This window comes from Gymnoscopelus braueri (genome assembly GCF_963280865.1).
Source record: "Gymnoscopelus braueri genome assembly, chromosome: 7".
Lineage (NCBI taxonomy): Eukaryota > Metazoa > Chordata > Actinopteri > Myctophiformes > Myctophidae > Gymnoscopelus > Gymnoscopelus braueri.
Window position 1 is genome coordinate 38,117,829 of NC_137608.1, and position 27,533 is coordinate 38,145,361.

Consider the following 27,533-nt stretch of genomic DNA (forward strand, 5'->3'; position numbering starts at 1 on the left):
GCAAGGGTTTTTAATCATTTTTTTATAGAAAAATTATGAATTATTTGTCCGTTTATTTTTTAACATTGAAGTGAATGGATTTTTTAAAATTAATTTAATTAAATTTAATTAATTCGTTAGGGTTAGGGTTATAAATTTATACTCAAAAATTTGAGAAACATTTTAGGAATTCAAAATAAAAAATAATAATTAAAAGGGGAGAATTCTCCCCTTTGGCGGTAAAGACCATTGACTGAAAAGGGGAGAATTCTCCCCTTTGGCGGTGAGTGTGTTAAGAGAAGACTGCACAAGCCATTATCCCCAATGCAATCTTACGCTCTCCTCTCTTCCTCTCTGCAGTGTTGCCAGGTCTGCTTATTATAAGCCACATTGAGCTTGTAGATCGGCTATTTTCTATTCGGCTATTAGAATCACAGAGATTTGTTGAGAAGCCTTTGAATGTTGTGCCGTTGTGTGCGCCCTGGCCGTAGATTCTGCTATAAGCTTTCCAAAACGTGTGTGGTAAAAATAGCAATTTGGGGGATAATGCAACAACACGCCCACGGGCACACCTCCATGCGCAAATAATGGAGTCGGCATAATGAATAGCGGGTATAGGGACCGCAAAATATTGTTTAAGGAGAGTGCCAGCTCTCTTATCCGTAATTCACGTCAACTGCGGTGCAAACTATGACGTGAAGGCCGAAAACCCTGTTTATCTTGTCCACACGGCAACGGAAAAATTGTGTTTTAAATAAAAAATTTCACTGCGGCGCTCAGGTGGCACAGTGGTAAAGTACCTCCACCAAGCCCACCAACGCGGTGCAGCTGGTTTTCAGGCGAGGGAAGCCGGGTGGGGAGGGTGATATTTGTCACTGCATGTACTACTGGGGAGTGGACGGCACCTGTCAGCAGGGAGTGTTGGGCAGGAGGAGTGGGACGGAGGCGCTACGTCCTCCCGGTGGGGGCTCCTCAATGGCACAAACCAGTAGGATACAACAGCAGTATCAAAACACAGAAATGTGTGTGGGGAGGAATTAATTGGCTTAACGACTACATTGGGGAGAAAATGTGGTAAAGATTATTGGATACTCAAAATGTGTAAATAAATAAATATAATAATAATATTAACTAGAAAAAGTGCTCCTCGGAGCACAGGTCTCCGCCAGGTCAGGTAGGTTATTGTGTCCTGGTGGCGCTATAATAAGGCAATGTGAAAATGGTGCCATTTCTTCTTAGGCCTTGCATGGCAATCGGACACTGCATTCATGATTTGAGGCATTTTGTTCCAAAATGTGTTTAGCTAAATCAGACCTGCTGGTGGCGCTATAACAGGCCAATGTGAAAAGGGTGGCATTTCTTCCTCGGCCTAGTGGGAATGTGTGTGCAAAATTTCACAGAAATCGCACGTTGCGTTCATGATTTGAGGCATTTTGTTCAAACGGACCTATCCAGCAAACTTTGGAAGCCAATGTTGGCCAATTAGGATGGAATATGAAATATCGGACACTTCCATCTTGATCACATGACTATAGAGATACTGTGTACCGATTTGCGTGATTTTTGGACAGAATGTGAAGGAGTAATAGCAAAAAAATAGTTTTCCAAAAGTCAGCCTCCTGGTGGCGCTCTAAAAGGCAAATGTGAAAAATGCATGGCAAAGGATTTTCCTTTACCTCTAGGGAGAATGCTTGCAAAGTTTCACGCAGATCCGTGCAGTTATAGTTAAAAGTGCAAATCGGCCTGTTATAGCGCCACCATGAGGCTGATTTGAAAAATTTCAAGTGGCATTTCTTCCTCGGCCTAGTGGGAATGTGCGTGTGCAATTTTATGGAAATGGCAAGCTGCGTTCATGATTTGAGGCAGTTTGTTCAAAACGGACCAATCCTGCAAACTTTGGAAGCCAACCTTAGCCAATGAGGATGGAATGTGGGAAATCGGACAGATCCGGGTTGATCACATGACTATAGAGATACTGTGTACCGGTTTGCATGACGTTTGGTTAAAAGCTGTAGGAGTAATGGGAAAAAATGGGTTTTGCACAAATCGGCCTCCTGGTGGCGCTATGACAGGCCCATGTGAAAAACGTGGGGCAGAGGTTCTGAATTGGCAACCAGGGAGTGGGTGTGCACAGTTTCGCAGCGACTGGGCCAACAGTGCCGGAGATTAGCTGCTAACGGACGGACAGGACGGACACACGGACGGACGGACGGACACATGGACGGACGGACACACGGACGGACGGACACACGGACGGACGTACGGACGGACAGGGGGTAAAACATACTTTCTCGCCATGCCTTTCGGCCTGGCGGAGACAATAATAATCTTCACTGTGGCTGTTTTTTCCAAAAAGGCAAAAACGTGTTTGCGTCTGGACAAACCTCCCCAAACGCATAGAAAAATATATGTTTTATTAAAATTCCTGTGTACGTGTGGACAGGGCCCCACCTGAGGATCTAAGAACTGACTCATCTGGGGTCAGCATTTCTATAATGTGCTTTAAAAGTGACCAGTAGAATCTTAACATCAATTCTAAGTCAAACAGGGAGCTAATGGAGAGAATCCTGGATTGTCACCTGTTAACACTAGTAAGAAGTGTAGCTCATGCATTCTGGACTAGTTGGAGTTGAGAGAGTGACTTTTGCTTTATGCCGGAAAGGAGGGAGTAACAATAGTCAAGTGCTGAGAAAATGAGAGCATGAATGACTTTTACCAGGTCAGAGTGAGAGAGAGCGGGGCTTCATTCTGGAGATAATTCTTAACTCAAGGAAGCAGGACTGGAATACTCCGGTCAACCAAGTGCAAGGTTTAAGTGGTTCATGTACAGTATGGTTTAAATCTTAAATCAAATAGTACTCCCAAATTTCCGGCAACAGTCTTCACATTAGCAGACATGGGACCCAGATTTGACCAAAAAAAATTGAGTTTAGAAATTTGCATAATATTTGAAGAAAAGAAGGTTCAAGGTTGTGTTTCTTGGTTGGACCACAGCATGTTTAAATATAGATGGAAAATGCTTGTTGCTAAGGAGCTATTCATAATTTAAAAAAATACTGGGACCAACTGTGTCAAACTAAATTGAGTTGGAATAGTATCAAGACTGCACATGATTGATTTCATATATAAAGTACAGCAATACAGCTTAAAAATGGCTACAGTAACTATATGAATGTCCCTACTGGCGTGTAAAACAGTCTGGGCAGGGTGAGTTGTTGCCTTATAGCCTTAAAAAAAACAAAAAACATCTCACACATCTTTTGAGAGGCATCAGTACATTTTGGGGGGGGGGGGGGGGGGGGCGAGCTTTGGGTGATGTCCAAGTCTATTATCTTGAATACAATTCTGGGGTTTCTAAAATATAATTATAGAAGAAGGATATACATGCTTTTTTAACGGCCTTTTGATAGCTCTTCATTGTGTCTTTCCAGATGTCATAAAATACATGTAAACCCGTTTGAGGGGAAATGTTCTATGGCTTCTTGGAAATCATGCTCTGAAAGAGTAATATTTCATAATCGAACACCATCTCAACCATAAAGAGGGGGTTGCAGGCAGCCAGAAACGTTTCCAAACCTTCAACATCCAAGTATACTGATACTATACAGCTGTAGCCGCCATAAAAGTCTCCCTAGTTACCCATGCCCCCAACTTTGCTGGACTGTTTATTTTCTTCCCTTTCCATTGTTCATTGTTTAGTATACAGTATTTCTATATAATATGTTATTTATTGTTAGCAGCATCACCATGCAGTGTTTAATGTCTAACTCAAAACAGAATTTCCCATTTGGGACAACAAAGTCTGAAACCTGAACTTGTTACGCTATAGCTTGTTGTTGGAGATACTGTAAATCATTTGAAATTCTAATTCTGTTCACTCATCAGCATTCGATCCCCCCCTCTGTACAGTATATTGCAATACACTAATTGTTCTACTTTACAGCATTTAGCAAGGCATAGGATGCAGTGGTTGCTACGGTAATGGTGCTGCATAAATGAGATGACGCAGGAGAGATACTGTGTACTGTACGTTGGAGGTCTTCTATGACAGTGGTTCTCAACCTTTTCAGCCCGCGACCCAAATATTTGGACTGGGGACCCCCCAAAATAATCATATTTTACCTGGGGACCCCCAAAATGATCATATTTTACCTGGGGACCCCCCCCCCCCCCACCCTGACAAGCACTTGGAATTGTAGGAGTTGAGAGACATTACATTTTCGTTGTGAACTTGAAGATCAGCTATTTTCTTTTTTTTTGCCTCTTTCTTATATTATTTGACCATTTGGCCAATGTTTGACCAGTTTTTATACTTTGTTGATTACTTTTGATGCAGTAGTGGTCTTTTTTCATTTCATTTTCCTCTTATTCTTAAAAGTCCTTAAATTGTCACTTTACTGTCATCTGGGGAACCCCCCACAATCATGTGGGGGGACCCGTCTGGGGGTCCCGAGTCACAGGTTGAGAACCCCTGTTCTATGAGGCCTACTACTGCACAGCACGAACCAGATTACATCAAGAATGGTATTAGCATGCAAATGGGGAAAAAAAGGGGGCAATATTTCTTTTGGATTAGCTGGCTGACAGTGCCTGTGTAACCCTTATCACACACCCACATGAAATACTGTGGCAGCATGGGTACATGCCCATGGGCAACTTGGAGAGGAGCTGCACTTGTTTAGTCACAGAAGTCATTAAAATATGAGGGGTTATTGGTCGCATCTTAAAATAGATTGAGGTGGCAGGCATCACTCTGACACAGCAGAATTCATTACACTGGAAAAATAACATTGTGTGTGATCTACACGCACATACACACGCACGCACGCACGCACTCATGCACACACACACACACACACACACACACACACACACACACACACACACACACACACACACACACACACACACACACACACACACACACACACACACACACACACACACACACATGCATGCACAACCACATGCACACACACGCACACACTCCTTGTGTTATGGTGAGTCACATTGACTAAGCAGCAGCATGCATTTTCAATTACTTCTTGAAAAGACAGTGAAATATTACCATGAACCATGTCACCCCATTTTCTGAGGCCACAGTGTACTACTATAACTTTTAGACCAAGTTTTTGAAATTAAAACAAAGTGGGGTTGACTGATGTACTCTGGAGAGGCAATATCAGCTATGGACTATTCATGAACTCATACAGAGGTGCTAATAAAGTCCCCAGCTTCCCCCAGGGGGAAATATACCCATCTATCCAAAAAATAGAGAATGTTCTATCAAAGTGAATCCAATTTCAGGGTCATCTGGGAGCCTCGGCTGGCTAAGCTGCATACCGTGTACTGTAGTACTCACAGTGTTGTGGATTCAAATCCAGCTTTTGTCCTTTGTTGCATGTCTTCCCCCCTCCTCTCCTCTTCCTCCCTCCGCTCCTCTTCCCCTCTAATCCATCCTGTCTCCTCTCACTGTGTGATGCCTAGTAAGCAGAAATGTTACCAAAAAAGATTTGCTTTTTGGGGAAAATATCTAATACAAGCCAATGAATCATCACAGGAAGAACCAAAAGTATCCGCAATCTAAACTGCTTATTCTAGTGATGCATTGAGTTACACATACAGTATATATACAGTACTTTTTCCTTTTTTTTCATAAAACATACCAACCATAGAAAGATTTAGATTTGAATCAGATTATGTAGTGATGTGTGATATAAACATGGCATTATGGAAAGAAAACAAAATCATACAGTGTAAATTGAAAATGTACACAATATATGCTTGTATATGCTTGCTATCATTCTTTCTGTTGTGGTATCTTGCGGAATGGTCCTGTGAAAACATGTCAGTCATGATATGAGCTGAACCCCTTGCATGGCCCTTACTTCTCAGCTCTTTGGTTCATCCTTAGTGGTTTAGAGGATATTTGTGGTAGCACATCCAGTTTATTTAAATTAGCAGACAAATATGCAATTTGGTCTACCCACAGCATTGAGTGTAAGACCTATGTTTGGGCTTTGTCTTTCGCTTGTCAGGCTAAGTGATGACATATTATCTCCAGCCGTCAAGGTGTAAGTCATTGGACTTACACAACCTCTTCTCTTTGAAGCAGCTCTTTTAAAAGCGGTGTTTAGGCTGCTGCCTAAGAAAAGCCAAATCACTTTGGGTTTTTTGAGACATTTAAAGTTGAGTAATTGAAAACACTTGTCTGTGTGAACGGATGTGGGCACCACTCCAAAATGTATTCCTGAGATGCCTGGGCTGGAGACAGCTCCAGATGGGCCGAACTGAAACCAGATGGCTGAATGAAGGGGAGCATAGCCTAGGTACTATGGACTGAATGCAGACCGACTGCTCCTCAGGTACGGGAGATGTGGTTAGTAGAAGTGCATGCAAGAGTGTGTGTGTGTGCGTGTGTGTGTGCGTGTGTGTGTGTGCGTGTGTGTGTGTGTGTGTGTGTGTGTGTGTGTGTGTGTGTGTGTGTGTGTGTGTGTGTGTGTGTGTGTGTGTGTGTGTGTGTGTGTGTGTGTGTGTGTGTGTGTGTGTGTGTGTGCGCGTGCGTGTGTGCGTGCGTGCGTGCCTGGGGCATGTATCTCTGAAGAAAAGGAATGTGATAATGGGTCCCAAAACACCCCCAAATATAAAAACGATCAAATAATCTGAGAAGTGATTTTCTTTCATTCTTTCGATCATTATTAACCTCTATTCTTTTCAAGCCAGCCATGAAAGCAGCATCAATAAAAACCTAAATGCAATAGCCAAACTTTACTAGTGCACAAACCAAAAAATACAAAAGGGACATTATGTCATTATCCAGTCCACAGATTCTGATTCACTCTTCAGCAAATTATTCTGGTTGCAAGACATTCCATGTTTAGCAGGACAAGATGAAAAGCCCCACTAGACACACTTCCCCTTTGGCTTGGTGCTTTTGTTAAATAACAAGGGGATCAAAATGTATGAAATGTCTATCACTGGCCAATTAGGAAACGGGGTGGGGCAGCGCTACACTAATAGAAACCCCATATAGTGATAGTGGGCAGGGCTAAACGACACCAATGGGAGCCCAACACCACTCCCAGGGGCCCACAACCAATCGACATAGTAGACCTTGTAGCTAGTGGGGCAGAGTGGCACTAGAGATGGGTCATTGGCTCACCAAAATGTTAAGAGTTCATTCTCCAGGAAACTAGCCTGGCATTGGCAGACTGATCACGACTGATCACTGAATGTTTAAGTTATCCCACACTTAAACATTCTCCACGATATCAGTCTGGACTTCATATGGACTGAAAAAACAATGTCTGTAAGTGTCCAGTAATTATGAAGTATTATAATCCTTGACATTTCATTGTCAAGTCATTTCAAAATGCTTTAGAAAAGTGTTATATTATTGTTATAAAGCATTGCTAAAACTGTAGTTATACAGTGCTATAAGCAGAGTATAATGCATTATAGACATGGGATGCATACAATAGCAAGTGTTACTGTTGAGTTTTATGAGCTTCCGCTCTTTGAAAAATAATCAACTATTAGGAATAGTTTTGATGTGAAATATTTGCTGGTGACAATTGTCTACCACCATTTGCCCTACTACCATTTGCCCTACTGTCTGCCATCAGTAGGGCAAACATTTTCTGAGAATAAAGTGGTGGACTGACCGAATGGCATAATCACTCCACTAGCAGGGCTAAAGACAAAATTGGACTCTGGCATTGCATCTTGACACCTGACATTTCAAAGGTAAAGAGATAATCATTCATATTTGAAACACCATTTCTGAGTGATATCTGAATGTTAACCTGTATTTTGATGCTCTCATCTAATAATATTTATACCAAGAGTCAGTCAGTGTTTCCTTACCCAGGATTGTCAGAAGGAGATCTATTACTCTTGCTCTGGTTCTCTGGCTATACTATTATCCAGTTAACTGTTTGCAGAGCTTTGTGAAGTGCACTGCCCGTCGGGAAATAGTGTGGTCTATTTGGATACACTTCAAATGTAATTGTCTATCTCCAAAGTGCATGGCAATAAAAGCAAAGCTTATTTCTGCTGTTTAACTTCAAATGCATTCTCCATGACAAATAAAGTTGTTTCCAATCAGGTTTAGCTGTGTGTGTCATACAACAAACACATGTTACAGCACCTCTGTGTGTGTGTGTGTGTGTGTGTGTGTGTGTGTGTGTGTGTGTGTGTGTGTGTGTGTGTGTGTGTGTGTGTGTGTGTGTGTGTGTGTGTGTGTGTGTGGGCCGGCGCGCCCATTAGGCAGAGTAGGCAGTTGCCTAGGGCGCCACTAGGGGGGGAGGCGCAAAAAAAAAAAAATTGTATTTTTTTTGCAGGCTCTAGGTGGCGCTGTGGCAGAAAACGGTAGCGCGGCGGGGGGGGGGGGGGGGGGCGCCAGTAAAAATATTGCCTAGGGCGCCAAATTGCCTAGCACCGGCCCTGTGTGTGTGTGTGTGCGTGCGTGCTTGCGTACGCATGTGCGTGTATGTGTGTGTGTGTGTGTGTGTGTGTGTGTGTGTGTGTGTGTGTGTGTGTGTGTGTGTGTGTGTGTGTGTGTGTGTGTGTGTGTAACTTTAGAGCCCTGCACGGGCCGAATATGTGGGCCCTAGCCCGGCCCGTGGTATTTCAGCCCGGCCGGCCCCTGGCCCGTAGGTGGCGCAATTTTACAGCCCGAGCCCGTGTCCGAAGCCCGCCCCGACACCCCTTTATTTATTTATTATTATTAATTCATTATTTTCGAGCGCGCCACAGCCAGCGTGCTCTGATAAACAAACCCACAACCACAAGAAGTCAAGACAGCAGCGTCATGATCCTCACCCAGCCAGCAACAACAACAAAAAAAGATTATGGCCTAACTTTCTTTGAGGTAAACTGTGAAGAATAATATTTCATTTCATATAGTTCCAATCCAGTGCGTAACACACAAACAAAAACTATAGGCTTCTTCTGATGTGTGTGCGACATGTGTGTGTGTTGTTGTCACGTGACTACTACCTGCAGGCTGCTAGTGCTGCTACACAACCATGAACTATACCGGGGTTTCGCGAGAGGCTACCAGAGTGAAATTATCTGCGCAAAATGTTCATTGAGCCCAGCCCGGCCCTAGGCCCGATGATCAAATACAGAAACGGCCCCGGGCCGGGCCGGGCCGGGCCCCAGCGGGCCTGCAGGGCTCTAGTGTGTATGTGTGTGTGAGTTGCCTTTGGACTCTTAAAAGCTGGAGAGAAACATGGGAGGACATAGCCACAGCACCTGACCGATACTGAGATAGCTCAAGAACTGAGATAGTTTTTCAAAAAATGTACACTACTGATTCACTACTGATGGCATTTCAAGAACTCTAGGAAAAGCAACTCATCAAAAGGAAACAGGATAGACCAATATGAAGACAGTAAAGGAGAACTTACAGTATAAGAAAAACATGTATCTTTAGAAGATAAGTTTATTTTACAGAGATGCAGCAATGGTGGTCAGTTTACTGACCACCATTGCTCTGAATTGTTTACTCTGAAGTTTTCATCATTATCATCCTCTCATAACATAATTTCAATGTTTTATAAGTTTGCCATTGCTTACTGATAATCAGCAATAAAAACTGCTATACAGTAATACTCAACATTACTTCTTATGTTAAAATTACCCAAAAGGGATGCAACAGAGATTAGGCTTCTGCACATCAGGCAGGGCTACTCTGCTATTGTCTGAATCCATAATAAAACCACTATGGGGATGTGATTGGGGCGGCCATAGCTGAGTGGTTAGTGAGCCCGCCTAGGGAGCCAGATGCCCTGGTTGCCCCAGGTACGATTCCAGGCCAGGCCAGCAAATGTGTCGATGAAATGAAATTTGTCCCTGAGCAAGACTCTTAACCCCTAATTGCTCACAGGCCCTCATTGGAAACAAGACCGCAAGGACTTTCATGAACGGACCTGTTAAAGGAATTATCCTTATCCTTATATCACCCCACTCAAATTATAACAAACAAATCTTCATTATGGTTCTTTCAGTCTGAGCCAACCACAGACAATATACATTCTTTTACATTTTGTGATCACATAAATGTGTGACATACTATAAACCTTTTCCCTCTTTTCAATTGTGCAGCACTCTACAAGCGTAACATCATACCTCTGCAAGGCCATGAAAATTTGAGAGCTAGAACAAATATAGCTGTTATACAACAGGTTGTATTCGGTCATCATCATACACTGGGCTCCAGAGTTGTAAACTTCATTCCAACCTCCAGATGTACAGTATAACCCTGCTATGCTACTCTTGTTCAATACACATTCAGGAATGCAGATCCCCTGAGTTCTTACGTTATGTTTAAGAGATGCAGACATCTGTTTGAGGAAATCTACCATCCATCCATCAGGACATTACCGAGGAAGTCTTTAATTAATACAAATTAGGGGGAAAATGCAAGATTGCTCTATTATTATTACTGGAGATCTATCTGTCATTTGCATATTAGACAGTACACACGCTATGAGGTATTCTGGTGATTATTGAGTATCGTGAAAATCGAAACCAGAACTTATCTATGACTTTGTTTTTCTTAAGGCCCCAACATAATGAATGCTCTATTCACAGTTGTGACTGCTCGTTCCATCATTGTTGGGCGGTGTTTCAAATTCAGATCACGCTAGTGAGAGAGCTGTTGGAGGATTATCCTCACCTCCTCTCTCACTAGAGCTCAGCTTGACTGATGCTTTTATTGAATTCAAGGTTGCACCACCGATCCTACCAATATGTCTCTGCGTTATTTGTCGGGGGATTTGTCAGACTACCCGTCGTACCCGTCCGTCTGTGTCCCTTTTGTGCCCATATATGGAGATCTCTGTATCTGTCTGTCTACCTGTGTCCCTTTTATGCCCATATATGGAGATCCCTGATGTCATTAGTATATGCCCATACCCTGTATATTGGTTGGATGGGGGGTTCTGGACAACCGCATATCCGAACAACTCGTGGCGGGAACCGCCTGCCCACTCGCCGGGCCGGTCCTCCCTTAAGCCAATGTTAAAATAGTATATAGTTAGGAGAATATAAATAAGATGATGTCTTTATTAAACTATCCACAACTGGTTCACAAAATATTATTTCATACATTTTTTAAAAACTCATCTTGGATTTACTTGATTGTTAGCTTGAATAGAAGCTTAAATGTTTCAGTTATAGAAAGTGACACTAAAACCATCTTACAGTAAATGAAAATTGACTTATCTGCTGATTCTCTCTGCAGAGAGCTTCTAGCAATTCAATGAAGAGCTGTATCTAATAGAAAGATCCTGGCACTATCTCCTATTACTGTATAGACCTGACTCTCACAGAGGTGCTACAGAGGTGTTGTTGACTGCATCACAGATACTGTATATATATATATATTTATTTGTTTTAACAAGTTTTATGTCTATTTTGTTGTACTTTAAGCTGTCAATAAAGTGTGCTTAGGATAATGGAACACTACACACCTTATGACCAATAAATGTGACCACAGATTTTACGGATGTCACATGGTTGCAATAACTCTTGCATCCTTCTATAAAATCTCTCTCTTCTCTAAACTCTCTCTATATGAGCCTGCTTTCTTTCAGGTTGCATGATTCATGACGCCCAAAGCATTAATAACAAGGCAACGTATTGCAGGGCAACACATAGACACCCACCGGTGAAGCAATGATTGTGACTGGGTTTTTAGGGTCACACTTTTTGCATGCATCACACCACCTTCCAGATGTAACCATATACAGTACCAAGTTTGGTCATCCTAGGCCGTATATGCTCCAGACAAACCACTCGGAAGCACTCACAGGACGTTTGGACAGAAGGACAGGAGGATGCAAACCTATATTAGTAACAATAATAATAATAATAATAATAATAATAATAATAATAATAATAATAATAATAATAATAATAATAATAATAATGAGATAATGTTCTAAAATAACGTATTCATAGTTAATTTAATGTTTCACAACAATTAGTAACATCTGACAAAAGTCCCTTAGTTCGGTAAGTAATGACCAAATCAGAGATCTTTTTTTAACAGACAGAGGTTTGCATCTTGTGTTGCTCAGCAAGCGGATTAGGGCAACATAAAGTAGTTAAAAGATGAGGATAAACATTAGCAGTATTTGTGACCTCAGTTGGGTGTGCTCGATAAGTGATCAAACTCCCTCTCATTAGATTAATCCCCAATTTTAGCTCTCCTGCCAATATTCTGTCATAATGAGTAATCTTGTAATCTTGCAATAATTGCGAGGGAAGCTGCACTCTGGAAATTTGTAATGAGCTCAGGGCAATATTCAACTTGGATGCAAAGTGGCCTGTAATCAGAGAATCAGTTCAACCACCCCAATGTAAATGAATGCAAAGCGTAAGCGCTCACGCTGCAGTAGGCAGTGGTTATATGCTCCTTCTCCTGTCCTTTCACTGAACTCTGCCCTCTATCCCCAACATCATGTCAATACTGCCTGTTTCAAATGAAGGTGAACCAACTTCTCCTGCCTGACAAAGAAATTCATTATCCTTTATCTGAATGACACAGATATGGTCTCCTCAAATGTGTTTGTGGTATGGCAAAGTTCCCAAAGCAAGAGCCTGCATTGAGTGCTAACAAGGATGAGACTGACCGATTTCCGGCCACATGAATAAACACTCAGCCCAGAAGAGCTTCAGTTTCAGCTGAGACACACCGTAGCCCCAACACTTGGTTGAGGACCAACTAGAAAGGAAGCCAATGAAAGGCCCCTTAAGCCAGATTTATACTTCATTGTACAATGGTGTTGCGTGCCAAAAATACCTGACCTACAAGCTCACAATGCATCGTGGATGCAACGTGTTGTGAACTTGTAGATCTGCTATTTTCAGCGCGGGACAACAACGTACGATGGAGAATAGATTAGGCATGAAATTCATGGAGAGCATAACCATTCAAACACAAGACTGAAATTATATCCGACTTCCTCTCATTGTTTTACTGAAATATTGGGAGTGCTGACAAAACCAAAACCAAAAGCAAAGGGCAAAAGAAGTTGTAACCACTCTAAAAACAGGTTGACTGCTTGTATTTCCTTCTACCTTTCATTGTGTGCTTGACTCTGGTCACTGACTAATTGTTTTCTCTCTGTAATCTAAAGGATGGAAACCCAGTAGTTGCTCCTTTTCACTGCACTCCCCTTTTGTGCAATCAAATGTTAAAAGTCAATACTCACGTTTGGATTTGTTCCAATGGGCCACTGCCAAAGTCTCTTCAAAAGCCAAAAAGCATGCGAACCACCTTTGATGACGCAATCAAGAGACACATCTTAGATGTTCATAATAGGGAATAGGATAGCAACTCAGCCACAAGTCAATGTGTACAGACTGTGTGACCATTCATATCAGACACATTACAGTATGTCTCTTAATTAAATCATAGATTAACACGTTCTTAGTATTCCTACAATGAAAGCCAAATGACCACATGCACGCATTGTATTGTCTCTCTCTCTCTCTCTCTCTCTCTCTCTCTCTCTCTCTCTCTCTCTCTCTCTCTATAAATAAAACAATATATGTAAATTGAATTTGAGTGGCTTTGATGGCATTTGATTGTTCATTAATTAAGTTGTAATATCTTAAGGGGTAGTTGGCATGAACCAAGAGACTGTATTGCTGTGGTTAGATTACCCAAGGACGATACTGTAAGCTGCCAGCAACTTGACAACTTGCCCAACTCCTGACAAAGTTTTGGGAGAAATTAGGGTCAAGGTATTATGGTTATGAGCGTTTGGCAGAGACGAGGACAAAGACACACAAAAAAAATGTGTTCTTCTTTTCCGTTGGGAAAACATGACAATTATTTTCTTAGGTGACGTAATGGCTCAAATCTACCTGTATGGCCAGGTATAAAACCACCCAGTAAGAAAGTAGTCGATTGGAATAGTTTAGCAGTGTTTAGTTGCCTGATTTCTGAGCATTAAATTAAAATAAAGGCAATGGATAAATGTAAATAACTGTGTAATAGTATGCCTTTGCTTCATTGAAACCCACATGAGCATGTCTGTCTGTCTCTCTGTCACACGTCTGAGTGAACTCTCTTGTTTCCCTGAACCAATTCTATTGCTGCTCTCAGAGGTTTCAGCTGTTACTGTTCCCTAAACTCTCGATAAAGAATCCACATAGATCAACCAAAGTAAGAGGCGTGAGACCTGAAGGATGACTTGCATCATTAGAAGCCCACACATCTTCCTCTCGCTGTACCCTGGCACGTGCAGCTGCAGGATGCTTGACTGTATGCCAACATTTCACAAGCCTGAGAAGTAGAGAATAGAGCCTAACGTCAACAGCAATCGCTATATCCACACATAGTGCACTTTATGTCAATAACACATGCAGTTTATCTCAATGTTGAGAAGATTTTCTCTGCTAGAGCAACAATGGTCTCATTATTTAAGCATGGTTCATCAAAATGCCATGCACAGTGATAAAAGACATCATTTGAATATTCTGGGTTGATATTTGGACAAAGATATTTAAGTATGACATAGTGCGTATCGCATTTGACTAAAAGATGCGTAAAATACACATCTGTCCACTGGGGCTGTGTAATGCATAACACAATGAGTTCTTTTTCATTTGTTTAGATTAATAGGTATGGCTCTGTCAGTCAGTTAGCCAATAAGACAACATTGAGTAGCAACGTATTGGATAGTAATGACCGGAAAGCCTAGTTCCTGTCGGTCACTAATCATTTGAAAGACTCCACGTTATGTTATCCTTGTTTGTCTAAGATATGCTGATAGCTACTATTTAAACATTTCAGTCAGTGAGAGCTCTAAGCCTCATTGCAAAGCTCATCATCTCCTCATCGTTGATAAAGATCAGTGCAAGATAAATAGTCTAAAAGAAAATACATGGACCTGTTCTTGCCATGAAACAACTAGCCCGGTGAATGTCAAGTAATTGGTTAATACACAATGTCTTTCATGGATTTCAGTTAAATCCACTTCCTTCATGGAGGGGAGGAGACAAGTTAGAGAAAGATTTATAAGCCACTGATTATGAAAGATGAGAATACAAATCAGTTGATAGTTTATTCACAGAAGGATGCTACAATGTATCATACAAATGCTATATTAATACTAATACTACTAATAATACTACACTACTACTACTGCTGCTACTACTACCACCACCACGACGAAGACTACTACTACTACTACTACTACTACTACTACTACTACTACTACTACTGATAATAATAATATTAATAATAATAGGCTAATAATAATTTTGATAAAAATTGTTATTTAAAAACTAATAATAATAATAATGTACAACGTGATACAAATTCAGGTTATACTTTGAAATAATAAGCCATTAAAGAAATATTGCACAAATCCTTGGTCGTGATCTACAAACACCTGCCATGTATTCTGCTGTGAAATGATTTTGTCAATTAGTAGTGGAAAGACTTGGAGCACGGGCTCGAACACTGCGTTCTGATTGGTCCAACCCGTTCACTCGTAATGTTCAGCGCTTCCATATAAACGCATGCAGACTTGACACCGTTGCTATGTGTCATGCAAGTCAAAAGGATATAGTATAGGCTAGAGTCCAATATAAAATAGCAGCATTAGGTAGATAGTAGCCTACTTGTCAATCATAGCTTAACATATTCTGTCACGGCGTTGTAGAAGCTTTGGAGCGGTATTCATATGAATTATCAATCATCCAGGACACATTTCTTTACATTTTGTCATATTATCTGTGTTAAGAAGGGGACGATGCCTTTGAGGACCGGACTTTTTCTTCTCATGGTGCTGAAAGCATCTGCATATGAACTGGATCAGAACGAGTCCTATTCACCCAGGAGAACACGCTTTTCTGCCAACAGCCCTTGTAAGTAACAATTCTCTCTCTAGCCCAGGCTACTACATTTCTTAGCCATGGATCACACGACGGTCGTCTGTCACGACCGTCATGGATTAACTTCAACCTGGTGTTTGCACTCTCTCCATTTACGGCCCGTACATCTACATAATGTACATAACGTTCAGATTTCAAATATAAAGTGCTTACCCAATGACAACGGATGTTAAAATTATGTACGGGCCCTTAGAAGTACCCGTATCTTTCGTATTGTTCAATAAAAAGCATTTTAATCCGATCGGTAGCCATTTCTCATAGAGTTATAACGTATCAGAGTGCAATACACCTCCCAACCGATAAGGTCGCGTAGTAGAAAGCAAGTACAGAAAATATGGAGAAAATGGCCACCAATCGGATTCAAATGCTTTTTATTTAACAATACAGAATATACGGGTACTTTTAAGCTTCCGTACATAATTGTAACATCTGTGGCCATGGGGTAAGCACTTTATATTTGAAATTTTAACGTTTATGTAGATGTACGGGCCAAAAAGGAAAAAAGTGCAAACAGCAGGTTTAAATTAATCCACGACTGTCGTGATATGACAGTCATGTTTCAGGGCTACTACATCTCTCAAGAGTGCAGCTGTTATAGCACAGATTTCTATGGTGATTGACAGCCTTACCTTTCATGTCTACTCTGTGGATGTTTCTTTTCTCTCCCCTCCCCTCCCCCCCACACAAGCATTATTATAGGCCTATGCAGCCTTCCTTCCCCCCTCAAACGAACGCCTTGATTCACGGAACACTGAGCCTGAGGCTGCAGGATTAGCAGGAGCGGTAGGCTGTGGTTTGTGGTGCCGGTGTTTTACCGGCAACAGATGAGAGTGAGCTTCGTGCTGCTGCTCTGACACCTGCGCCTCAGTGCAGGCTGTGTCATGTCAATGTGTCTCTGTATGGCGACGGTGTCGCACATATAGGCTCCTCAATTCTGTGGTTTTATGTACTATAGTGCAGTGGTTCCCAAACAGTGGGTCAGGACCCAATTGTGGGTCGCGGACACATTTTTATGGGTCGCGAGTAAATACCCCCTTTCATTTAGTTTTTAATTTTGAAATAAATTCTAAAATGTTCCCCCAAAAAATCTACGAAATTCCATAAATTCGAAAATAAATTTCAAGATTTAGTGAAAATAGCCTATCTACAAGCTTGTAGGTCTGCTATTTTCACTAGTTTGGGTCAGGGGGAGACATTACATTTCTTGAGCTAATAAGTTTGGGAACCAGTGCTATAGTGGACTGGCTCTGGGGCTTTACACAGAGTGTATTAGTCAGCTGAGACTCAGCTCCATGCAACGCCTTCCTGTGTAGCTTAGCCTACTGTATAGTAGCGGAGGAGGGTGATCTAAAGAATAGCATCAGCAAATCAAAGAGTTGAAACAGAATCTCAGCTTTTTCAGAACTCTTGGCGGTCCGACGCTGTTTGCCAGAATTCAACAAGGCAGTGGTGTGGGCCACAGCTTGAATCTTGAATAATATTAAAATAACTGCTATTACAAATCATTTTAATTTAACCTGTTGATATTATGTTGAAAACTGGAGCACGATAATGGGGGAAATGAACAGATTTGTATTTAATGTATTTTCATGTTGACTTCAGAGACATATGGCCACTGAATGGTTAGTTTTAGAAAGCAGAAGATTGTTACAATATAGGAATGTAGCCTAAATTATGTAGCTCATTCATGATAAAGTTAGGCCCAGTGTGTTCGTGGGCCGCATCTGGTCTAAAAATGCAGTGACAATAACCATGTGCATCACAACATGTAAGATACATGATCTTGAACTACAGGAGTCTTTTTACTCTCTCTCTGTGTGTGTGTGTGTGTGTGTGTGTGTGTGTGTGTGTGTGTGTGTGTGTGTGAGAGAGAGAGAGAGATGGAGCAGGGTTATCCCTTGATGTTTTATGTTTCAATTTGTCATTACTGTTTTGTAAATTGTGCTTAATGCTGTGGTTTTATGATATGGCCACCTATTGATATACTTTCATCTATGGGTATTGAAAACCTGTGTGTGTGTGTGTGTGTGTGTGTGTGTGTGTGTGTGTGTGTGTGTGTGTGTGTGTGTGTGTGTGTGTGTGTGGTGTGTGTGGTGTGTGTGGTGTGTGTGTGTGTGTGTGTGTGTGTGTGTGTGTGTGTGTGTGTGTGTGTTGCATGCATCTATGCATGTGTGTGTGTTGGATGCATCTATGCATGTAGGGTACTATGTCTGCATGCATGCACCTTTTATGTAGTCCTACTGCTGGTACCAGGTCCTCTGTAATTAACCAAATATGTAGTTCAAATATATCCCCTTTTCCCAGTGAATTGTGAAATAATGCCAAATAATGCCTCAGCCGGGTCATAACGTTGAAAGATATCCATATATAAAGTTGCTATTTGCCTTATAGGCAACCATCAACTCTTTAGAGATTCATGAAAATTACCCAAACGTGTGCAAAAGGTCCTTTGTTCATAGTGCACATCCTTCTCAACACTTGATATTTAATTTTGGGGGTTTAGTAAATGTGTGTAATTCTTACATGAGTGAAGTCCTGTAACACAAGTTAACCCCCACCCCCATGTTTAGATGCTCATCGTTAAATTAACTCTAAGGATTTCACTGTGTCGTGTGTCCAAAGACCAATGGTCAGAAAATAAATTTATATTCTTATATTCTTATTCTTATTCTTATACATATAAGGTACAAATGTATCTTCTGCTGGCATAATTGGTTAGCCAAAAAAACTGTAAAATTAGCTTAATGGGTGTGCACTGTGCAGGGATCCCTTTTGAACCTGCTGATGGCTCCTCCGCTGATCGGTTCACTCTCTGTACCCACAGCAGATGTGGCACGCTGTCTCAACGGTGCCCTCCAAGTTGGCTGCGGAGCCTTTGCCTGTCTGGAGAATTCAACTTGTGACACAGATGGCATGCACGACATCTGCAAGTCCTTCCTCTACAGTGCTGCTAAATTTGATACTCAGGTACAGTGATTCTTAAATGACATCTTGGGGAGGATCTTTTTTGTCTATGTAAGCAGTGCAAACCTATAACTGTGTATAACTCCCAGTTGGATTACACTCAAAATGAGAATTTCTCACATTGCTGCCATTAGGCGAGCAGATGAGCACCAATGTGAAAGGAGGAGGGGGAGTGCCGTTTCATGTTGCAACGGACAGAATGTGTGCATTTAGAAATGAGATAAGAAGTGAATTGAAACTTGTTTTATGTGCAGGGTAAAGCGTTTGTGAAGGAGAGCCTTAAGTGCATTGCCAATGGCATTACCTCCAAGGCATTCCCCACCATTCGCCGCTGCTCCACCTTCCAAAGAATGATTTCTGAGGTGCAGGAGGAATGCTACAGCAAGCTAAATATCTGTACTGTTGCCCGATCCAATCCAGATGCCATTGGTGAAGTGGCACAGCTACCAAGTCACTTCCCCAATAGGTGAGCTCTAAGATAACAAGTGTAATGTATTTAGAGACTGTAAAAATTGACTCAAATGGACCCATATACAAGTCAGAAATAAAGGAACACAGGCTTCCTGTGTCCTCACACATTTGTATGTGTGAGACTATTATGAAAACACTCCATTATATCAACATACCAAAGGAAGCCATGACATTTGTACCACTAGAGGGAGCAACAGCAAATCGCTCCCAAAATGTAAAAAGTAGTCACATAATTGAAGCATTTTACTGCAACATGGCCAAATGCATTGACATTTAGATTTAAAGTCATTATGTGATGCATCATTTCACAGGTTTTACGGTAAGCTGCTACAGAGCCTGATGGACTGTGACGAGGACACGGTGGACCGTGTGAGGACCAGCATGGTGTCGCGGATGGGCCCAGAGATGACTATGCTTATTCAGCTGCTTCAGAGCAAGCCCTGCCCCTCCATTGCTGCGGCTGCAGCTGCCGTTCCGACCGGAGTGGAGGGCCGTGGGAGCTGGCGTTGGTCCATGGGTCCCCACATGTACAAGATCCCTCCTAATCTGCGAAACAGAGATTCTGCCAGCCATTTTGGCAAGAAGCGTTCTGCCAGCGACAGCTCCTAACTCCCACTCAGATTCAAAAACTCTGCACACTCCTCAGAATCATGAAAAAAAGCAAGCTAAGCTCTGCTATTCCCTAGCGGTGACTATAAATCCATTCCTCCTCCACTAGGCTGGAAGTTGCAGAAACATGCATCTCCAGGGAGTTCCAAGTTTATATCAGAGTTTGATTGTTGTTTTACTGTACATTCTACACTTTAGGTTTGAGAGCACCCCCTTTACATCAAACAGTTTCAAACGTATTCACTCAGTTAGTGCCGAGCATATGGCTGCTGCATCTACAATATGGTCCGGTTCACTTCACCATTCTCTACAGCAGAGAAGAATCCTTAAAGAGGTGCGGTGAGGCCAAGCACAAAACAGCCATAGTGGTTCACGCCTCTAGAGCACAAGTGGTCCGTACTTTCAAAAGACAAAACCAGAACATCATAGCACATATTCATTAATAGTAATTAACGGTTGCATCAGTAGTTCATTGATAGGAATGGGAAACTATTATTAACATTTTATGGATGAGACCAATCAAATTGTGAACATGTGCTATGGAAATGGGTGGCATATCTATTTTCTCACAAAACATAATGTACTGTATACTAGATTATGAGACAGCCATAGCCAACCCCCTGGAAGGGAGCACTTATAGAGAGGTCCCTAGAGGTTTTACAACAGCCTTTGAGTGGTTACCTTAAGCTGACCAAATAACTTCAACTGCCCTGAATGCTATTCATAAAATACCAAAATAGTGCAGAGCTATAGCACTTATGTTTGTTTTTCTGGTGGCAGATCAAGACGTGATCCTTGACCTAAACGCATTCTGCTTCATGATCCTGCGTTTAAGGATTTTCTAGGGCCTGGCTTATTCTCTATCAGAAAAGTCAATTGTTGCATATCTTGTCTCCATACAGCAAAATCCTGTGTTCATTTAAGTCTGAGAGAGTACGAATGTACATTTATACACTCTCTGACTTAAATGAACACTGTATTTTACAGTGCAGACATTCTTAAAACGTAAGACTGTTGAGCTCTACTGTACACATGGTCCATGTTGAGTAAAAATCTGTATCCATCTTAACCGTGTGTGAAGCAGTGGTGTCTGGTCAGAAAGTTCACCCCCTGAGATTGAGAGCAGCCATCTTCTTGGACTGATTATCAACATTCTCTGAGGTGAATAACATAATAGAGGCTTGTGTGTCATGCACACTGGCTTCCAGTGTTGAGAATGAGAATGAATATTTAAAAAGCCTTGTTGGAATGATATTGATATTTATTTTCCTACTATATTATTTAATTTTTGTTTTGTTTTATTTCGTGGCATTAATTGTAGTTTTAGTTAGATTGCAGATAACATGCCATTTGGTCACGGCTTGTATATGAACATGCGCTCAGCGTCAAATCGGTGAGCTGCCACTACGGTGACTGAATAGGACCCGTGTCATGACTCTGTGCTGGTCATAGGGGAACAAGTTGGTCAATCAAATTCAGGTGATCTATTTTAAGGGTGTTAAATGGGACCACATACGAAATAAGATAGTTTACCGTAATTTTTAATACATATACTATGGCAAAGTCATAATTAATTTTTTGAGTGCTAAGGGTTTGTGTACTTTACTTTCTGAATATAGCTGTACACGGTATGATTAAAATAAAGGAAACATCAACATAAAGTATGATCACAGTATGCTCCATGGCATGGGATCAAAATAGACAATCCATAAGAAAAAAACAAAACAAACACATAACAAAACATCAAAGATTAACATTAGTTGTCTTATCTACAGTATGTTAGGAGAAAGTATTACATCTAACATGATTGCATGTGCTTTAGTCTGCTAGGTTTATGTCAATTAGACCCCACTGTATATCTAGTTTCCTGGAAGTGAATTCCCTATCAAGGAGTCACCCAGTGGTCTGCAGAGAATAACTCACTCCACATAGAGAAAGCAAACAGGATCAATTTATTTGCCAAATCTGGATGAATCCCAAAAAACTAAGTCCAGTAGCTTCGAGCACTTGGCTCAATGTTTGGTCAGACATTTTAGTTAGGTTCACAAAAGAGAGTCCAGAGTTTACTGGGATTTAGCCGCAGACACAAAACAGAATAACAAGTCAGGGTGAGAAAACAGTAAACTTGTAAGGAAACTTTAGAGGCAACCATTGCCAATGACACTGCACATTCATTCACACAGGGTTTTTGCAGTAATTTCACCCTGATGGCTCATTAGTTGTCTTAGGTTACTGCCACTATTTAACTGATTTCCATAATCCTTTACTGATGTATGTACTGTACATAGTAAAATACATCTGTAAATGTGCATTGCAACAACAAAATATCCCAGCACAATAGCACAATATCCATATATAAGATCCTATTTGATATGTTTAAGAAACACAGTAAATCAACTCGAGACAACATCCACGGGTGCCAAGCTTGAATGGCTGTAAAATCACCTCACTAAGGGAAATCTTAATGTTGAAGTTTCCTTATTTTTTATTGATATCAAGTAGAGGGCTGGTTGGGCGTGTGACAGCTCACATTAGCTTCTGTTGAAGACTGAACTGCATATGTTTGTCTAAAGGCAAATTCTCCAAGTCAGTATACTTGGAATGTTACAATGAATTAGAATCAGTGTTGGAGTCAATATGCTTTTCAATGGAATGCAGTCAACACAGACTGTGAAATACCTCTAAAATACATAAACTGGAAACCTTTAGTCATAATAAGAGGATTCATATCCAACCTACAACATTACTGAGAATGAGGTTTCTGTCATTCTAAAGTGACGTGCAGTTTATAGTTTAAATACTGGAGTAAACTAAAAGTGAATTGACCCCAACCCTGCTTCGATCAGAGTATTTCTAAAACTGTATTTTTGGCTATCTTTAAGGGTGACACTCTAGTCTACAGACCAAAAACAATTTGACGTGTTGGTTTTGGTTTGATGTAAAATTAGTAGTGGTGTTAAGAACTCCAAACTATGCAATAATCTCTCGCACAAAGGATTCAGAGCAACACACAAATTGACCTTTGTTCCATTCTTTGCCAGCTGATGATGTGTGAATAAAGCAACATCATGTATATGCTCTCATACTGTACCACCAGTATGAAAGCAATTCCTTTACATGACTTTGGTTAATTTGCATATTATTATTTTTCTTTGTTGTTTTTTATTTCTGTGAATACTCTGAAAGGTCAGAAGCTTTGAAGGAAACATTCGGAAAGCTAAGAACCGTATTCACACTGTAGTATATACCCTAGCCTATTACTTTATGTTACATGATATGCACTTTGCATCTTAACCACTATAAAGGGCATTGAAACATTCAGGACACGTGCAATTGAGACATGTTTTATTTACCCAATGAGTAGGAATAAGTTTGAATATTTTGCATTTATTGATGTGTATGTCTCCATTGTCCGTGGGTAAATCAACCCAACAGTTGCTGCTAAACTATAGCCTGTTTTATTTCCTTGTGAAGCTGTCCAGTTTAAGTTCTACTGGCCTGATGCCATTGTTATTTTAATGGTTCCACATTCTTTGAACTTGGCATCAGTCAATGTGCATTTTAAAGGGCAACATCAATAATTTTTAACATGAATATGATCATTCTATAACTTCTATTGTGAGGACATGTGAAAATCTACTGTAAAACTAACCAATGCGTTCTGTGTTCCATGCGTTCTCTGACAGTCTATGTAAAACAGAGAGAGAGAGAGAGAGAGAGAGAGAGAGAGAGAGCTCTTGACACTCTTTAACACACTGGGAAGTGTTATATCAGTGTATTTTCAAATGCCCTCCTTATAATAGAACAATATGGTTCTAGTTAAAAACCAGCAAGGTTGCCCTTTAACATTTAAATGTTAATGTTCATCTTTTTATTTATTTATTTTCTTAAACCTTTTATCACCCCTTGATTGCAAAGCAGATGCATTGGTAGCTTCAGAGAAGAATGTATACTGAATGTCTGTTGTGATGATGAGGACGTGCCCAAAACAAGATGACTCCCATGAAGGCTGTTGGGAAAAGTAAATGTCTTTTCATCTTTTCCGTTCAGATTCATTTTAATTCAGTTAAAGGGTGCTTATGGTGGTACGGCATTATTGGTGAATTGACCCATGTTAAGATCTGTGAAACTGTCTCCTTTCAAGACTCTATTCATATAGGGAAAACTGGAGATTTTGGCTTAATTTATACTTAGTCACACAACCCCTCCACCGAGAATCATATGACAAAAAATCAGTATTTTTGTCAAGCATCACGGTTGTGTGACATATATAAAATAAGCCTACAGGCTCCCTCAATTCTGGAACTTCATGGTACACTTTCCTCTCAAGACTTGAAATAGATATATAAATGTTGTGCTTCAATTAAATTTAAAAAAACAGCTTCAGTGACTCGTAAAAAATATTTTGTATTCATATGAGTGAAAATGACTTTACTATCAAATGTTATTGAGGATTTGAAGAGGTTGCTGAAGTTTCTCATACAGATGCTATGTTACGCATGATTGATCCTTGTGAATCACTTGCACTTTAAAATATACCCATAGACATATATACCCATACTGTGTATATGTTTGGGTTTTCTCTGTTCTGAAAAGTCATGAAAGATACAAATGCATCAACTGTGTGTCTTTTGCTGATCAGAAATAAAATATTTATCATATCTGGCATATGGTACAAAATGTGTTGCTTGCTGTTATTTCATGGATATCTACTGTAGGTAAATATATAAACAACTAAATTAGCAGTGTGTTTTTTAGGGATTTTTTGGTCCTTTATTTCCAGTTATGAATATAGGACATTTTGCACTAGAGGTTTTGACCAAGGACCCTGTCCCAATTTGAACACATAAATCCATTGTATGTCACACAGGTAAGCATGAAGTAGGTCTAACATACTTTGCAAAATTGCTGAATAGCACAGTATTTCTCTCTTTGTCCCTTATATTCCTCTGTATCCCCTCTCAAAATGAACTATGCAGAACCCCACTACTACCCCTGATTCCATACTACTACCCCTATTATTATGCCTACTTCCCCATTACTGTCCATACTAGTATACCTACTTCCTACTACTACCCCTAATACTGCAGTATACCTACAGACATAAATACATAGACACCTCATTGGCCACTGGGCCGCACATCACCACAGCCCGCATATATTACGTAGGGCAGCTTGCCACAACTCCACTGTAAGAAATATGCCTGAGTTGTATATCAGTACTTGAAGTTGAGACTAAGATTGTTTTCTGTTTTATAACCATAATTGTTACTATCTATGTAAGATAAGGTGTTTTTTATTTAACCAAGTATCCTATATCATGACATAACTACAAGTATGACATCACATTTGTAATAAACCAAACCGTGTGAAAATAGGTTGAGAGTTCAGTGAGTGAGATTTTCTCTTAAAGATATTTTTTGGGGCTTTATAAGCCTTTATTGATAGTAATTTAGTAGAGACAGACAGGAAACAGGGAGAGAGATGGGGAGTGACACGCTGCGGCCAGTGAGTGAGATTTTAACTGTGGAGAGACCTCCTGCTTCAACAGACATACATGGGGAATACATGCATTAGGAGGCACAGCTCTCCCTACAAAATATGGCGGACAGCAGTGACCAATGAGGTATCTACATGTATATATCTACAGTATACTGTATGTAGGTACTTCCCAACTACTACTAGTATCCCAACTTCCCTACTTCTTTATTACTACCCCAACTAGAATCCCTACTTCCCTTATCCCTACTTTCCTACTACTACCCCTACTAATATAACTACTTCTTCTATTCTACCACACCCACTAATAACCCTTCTTGCCTACTACCTCTATGTCCCCAACCCTGGGCAAAGGTTGTCTGAATCCCCCCATAGTTTGAATTCAGATCTATTTTCCAGATGTTTATACAAACCCTTTCATGCATCAGCCTTATGGATAGAAACATTCCTATGTATGTACAGTAGTATGCTTCAAGAAGTGAATTGTGAACTTAATGAAGCAAAATGACAGAATAGCAGGGGAGCCAAATGGAAAGCATCAGCAGCACATACAGTACAGCAGGCCTGCTATGCCAGTGCTAATAAAAGTCTAATGCATTATACATATCATGTTTTACAATTAAAACAAAATGAAGTAAGAGACATTAAAAAGTAAATCACCACATGAATTAGGCAGAGAAGATCGTCCTAGTACTTGACGAGTGTGACTAATACAGCAGTATACCCATGAAGCTAAATCAAGGACACGGAGAGAGCACCTCCTGAAGAAAATTAACTTAAACTTAAACTTGAGCACAGACAAGCTGAAATTGCAAAGTGTCTGTTTGGTTGGAGGGCCCGAGGAAAAAGAGGGAGCAGAATGCGAGCAAACTGGCTCCATGGCCGCTAATCTCAGTCAGAGGGAGATATAATTTCATGCCTATTTAGAGAACAGTCCTGTAGGGCTTTCTCATCAGCGACTCCCCACTCTCATGGATAGGTGATGCAGCAGCTCTGAGATTCAGAGATTCTATCATCTTCCTCTTTAAAGAGACACTCTTCACTCCACAGCTCATCAATGACTTCTGTTTAACACAAGCATTGTGGACTGGACATTAAAGAGGTTTTGAACCTTGTCATCAGCAACGCTCTGGTCTGCTGAATTCACTATTGATCACCTCTTCACTGGCGATCGTCTACATTCAATTCTAAACAGAAATACTATTGTCCGACTCATCAATTACTTGACTATAACGCAAGCAATATGGACTAAAGGGATTAGAAACATTCCTGTTTCTTTTCTTCTTCTTCTTTTGGCTGATTCCCATTGGGGTCACCACAGTGCTGTTTCCATCCGTTTCTGTTCTGTTCTTCCTCGGTCACTCCAGTCACCTGCATGTCCACTCTCACCGGATCCATAAACCTCCTCTTTGGCCTTCCTCTTCTCCTCTTGCCTGGCAGCTCCGTCTTCAGCATCCTTCTCCCAATGTACCCCTCATCCCCCCTCTGCACATGTCCAAACTATCTCAACCTCGCCTCTCTTGTCTCTTATCCCCAAAACTTCTAACCTTGGCTGATGCTCTAATGTAGTCATTTCTGATCCTGTCAATCCTTGTCACTCCTATTGAGAATCGTAGCATCCTCAATTCTGCCAACTCCAGCTCCCCCCTGTGTCTTTGTCAGTGCCACCGTTTCCAAGCCATACGGCATGGCTGGTCTCACTACTGTCTTATACATCTTCCCTCTCACTCTTGTTGGAACCCTTCCGTCACAAATCACTCCCGAAACTTTCCTCCATCCATTCTACCATGCCTGCACTCTCTTCTTCAAATCTCTTCCACAATCCCCATTACTTTGGATAGTTGACCCTAGGTATTTTAACTCTTTCACCGTTGCCACCTCTACTCCTTGCATCCTCACTGTTCCACTGTCCTCTCTCTCGTTCACACAAATTCTTTCTTACTCCTGCTTACTTTCATTCCTCTTCTCTCTAATGCATGCCTCCACCTTTCCAGACTGTCTTCAACATGTTCCCTTCTCTCACTACATGTTGTCCGTGAACATCATAGTGCCTCCTGCCTGACTTCATCTGTCAACCTGTCCATTACCAA

The 27,533-nt window shown here is 40.9% G+C and overlaps 1 protein-coding gene across 1 annotated transcript; it reads left to right on the plus strand.

The window, feature by feature from the left end:
* The first annotated feature begins 15,561 nt into the window (after positions 1-15,561).
* stc1 (stanniocalcin 1) lies at positions 15,562-24,571 on the plus strand. The gene is made up of 4 exons (XM_080432866.1): positions 15,562-15,873; positions 18,725-18,867; positions 19,119-19,330; positions 19,647-24,571. The coding sequence occupies exons 1-4, from the start codon at positions 15,690-15,692 to the stop codon at positions 19,942-19,944; spliced, it is 837 nt and encodes a 278-aa protein (XP_080288992.1). The 5' UTR covers positions 15,562-15,689; the 3' UTR covers positions 19,945-24,571.
* The last annotated feature ends 2,962 nt before the right edge of the window (positions 24,572-27,533 follow it).

What these genes read in the sequence shown, in the direction of transcription:
- stc1 (XM_080432866.1), top strand. Translation starts at nt 15,690, where the DNA reads ATGAATTATCAATCATCCAGGACACATTTCTTTACATTTTGTCATATT. An exon ending in CTTTTCTGCCAACAGCCCTT is followed by an intron (nt 15,874 to 18,724) that starts GTAAGTAACAAT and finishes CTGTACCCACAG; the next exon opens with CAGATGTGGCACGCTGTCTC. An exon ending in CCAAGTCACTTCCCCAATAG is followed by an intron (nt 19,331 to 19,646) that starts GTGAGCTCTAAG and finishes ATCATTTCACAG; the next exon opens with GTTTTACGGTAAGCTGCTAC.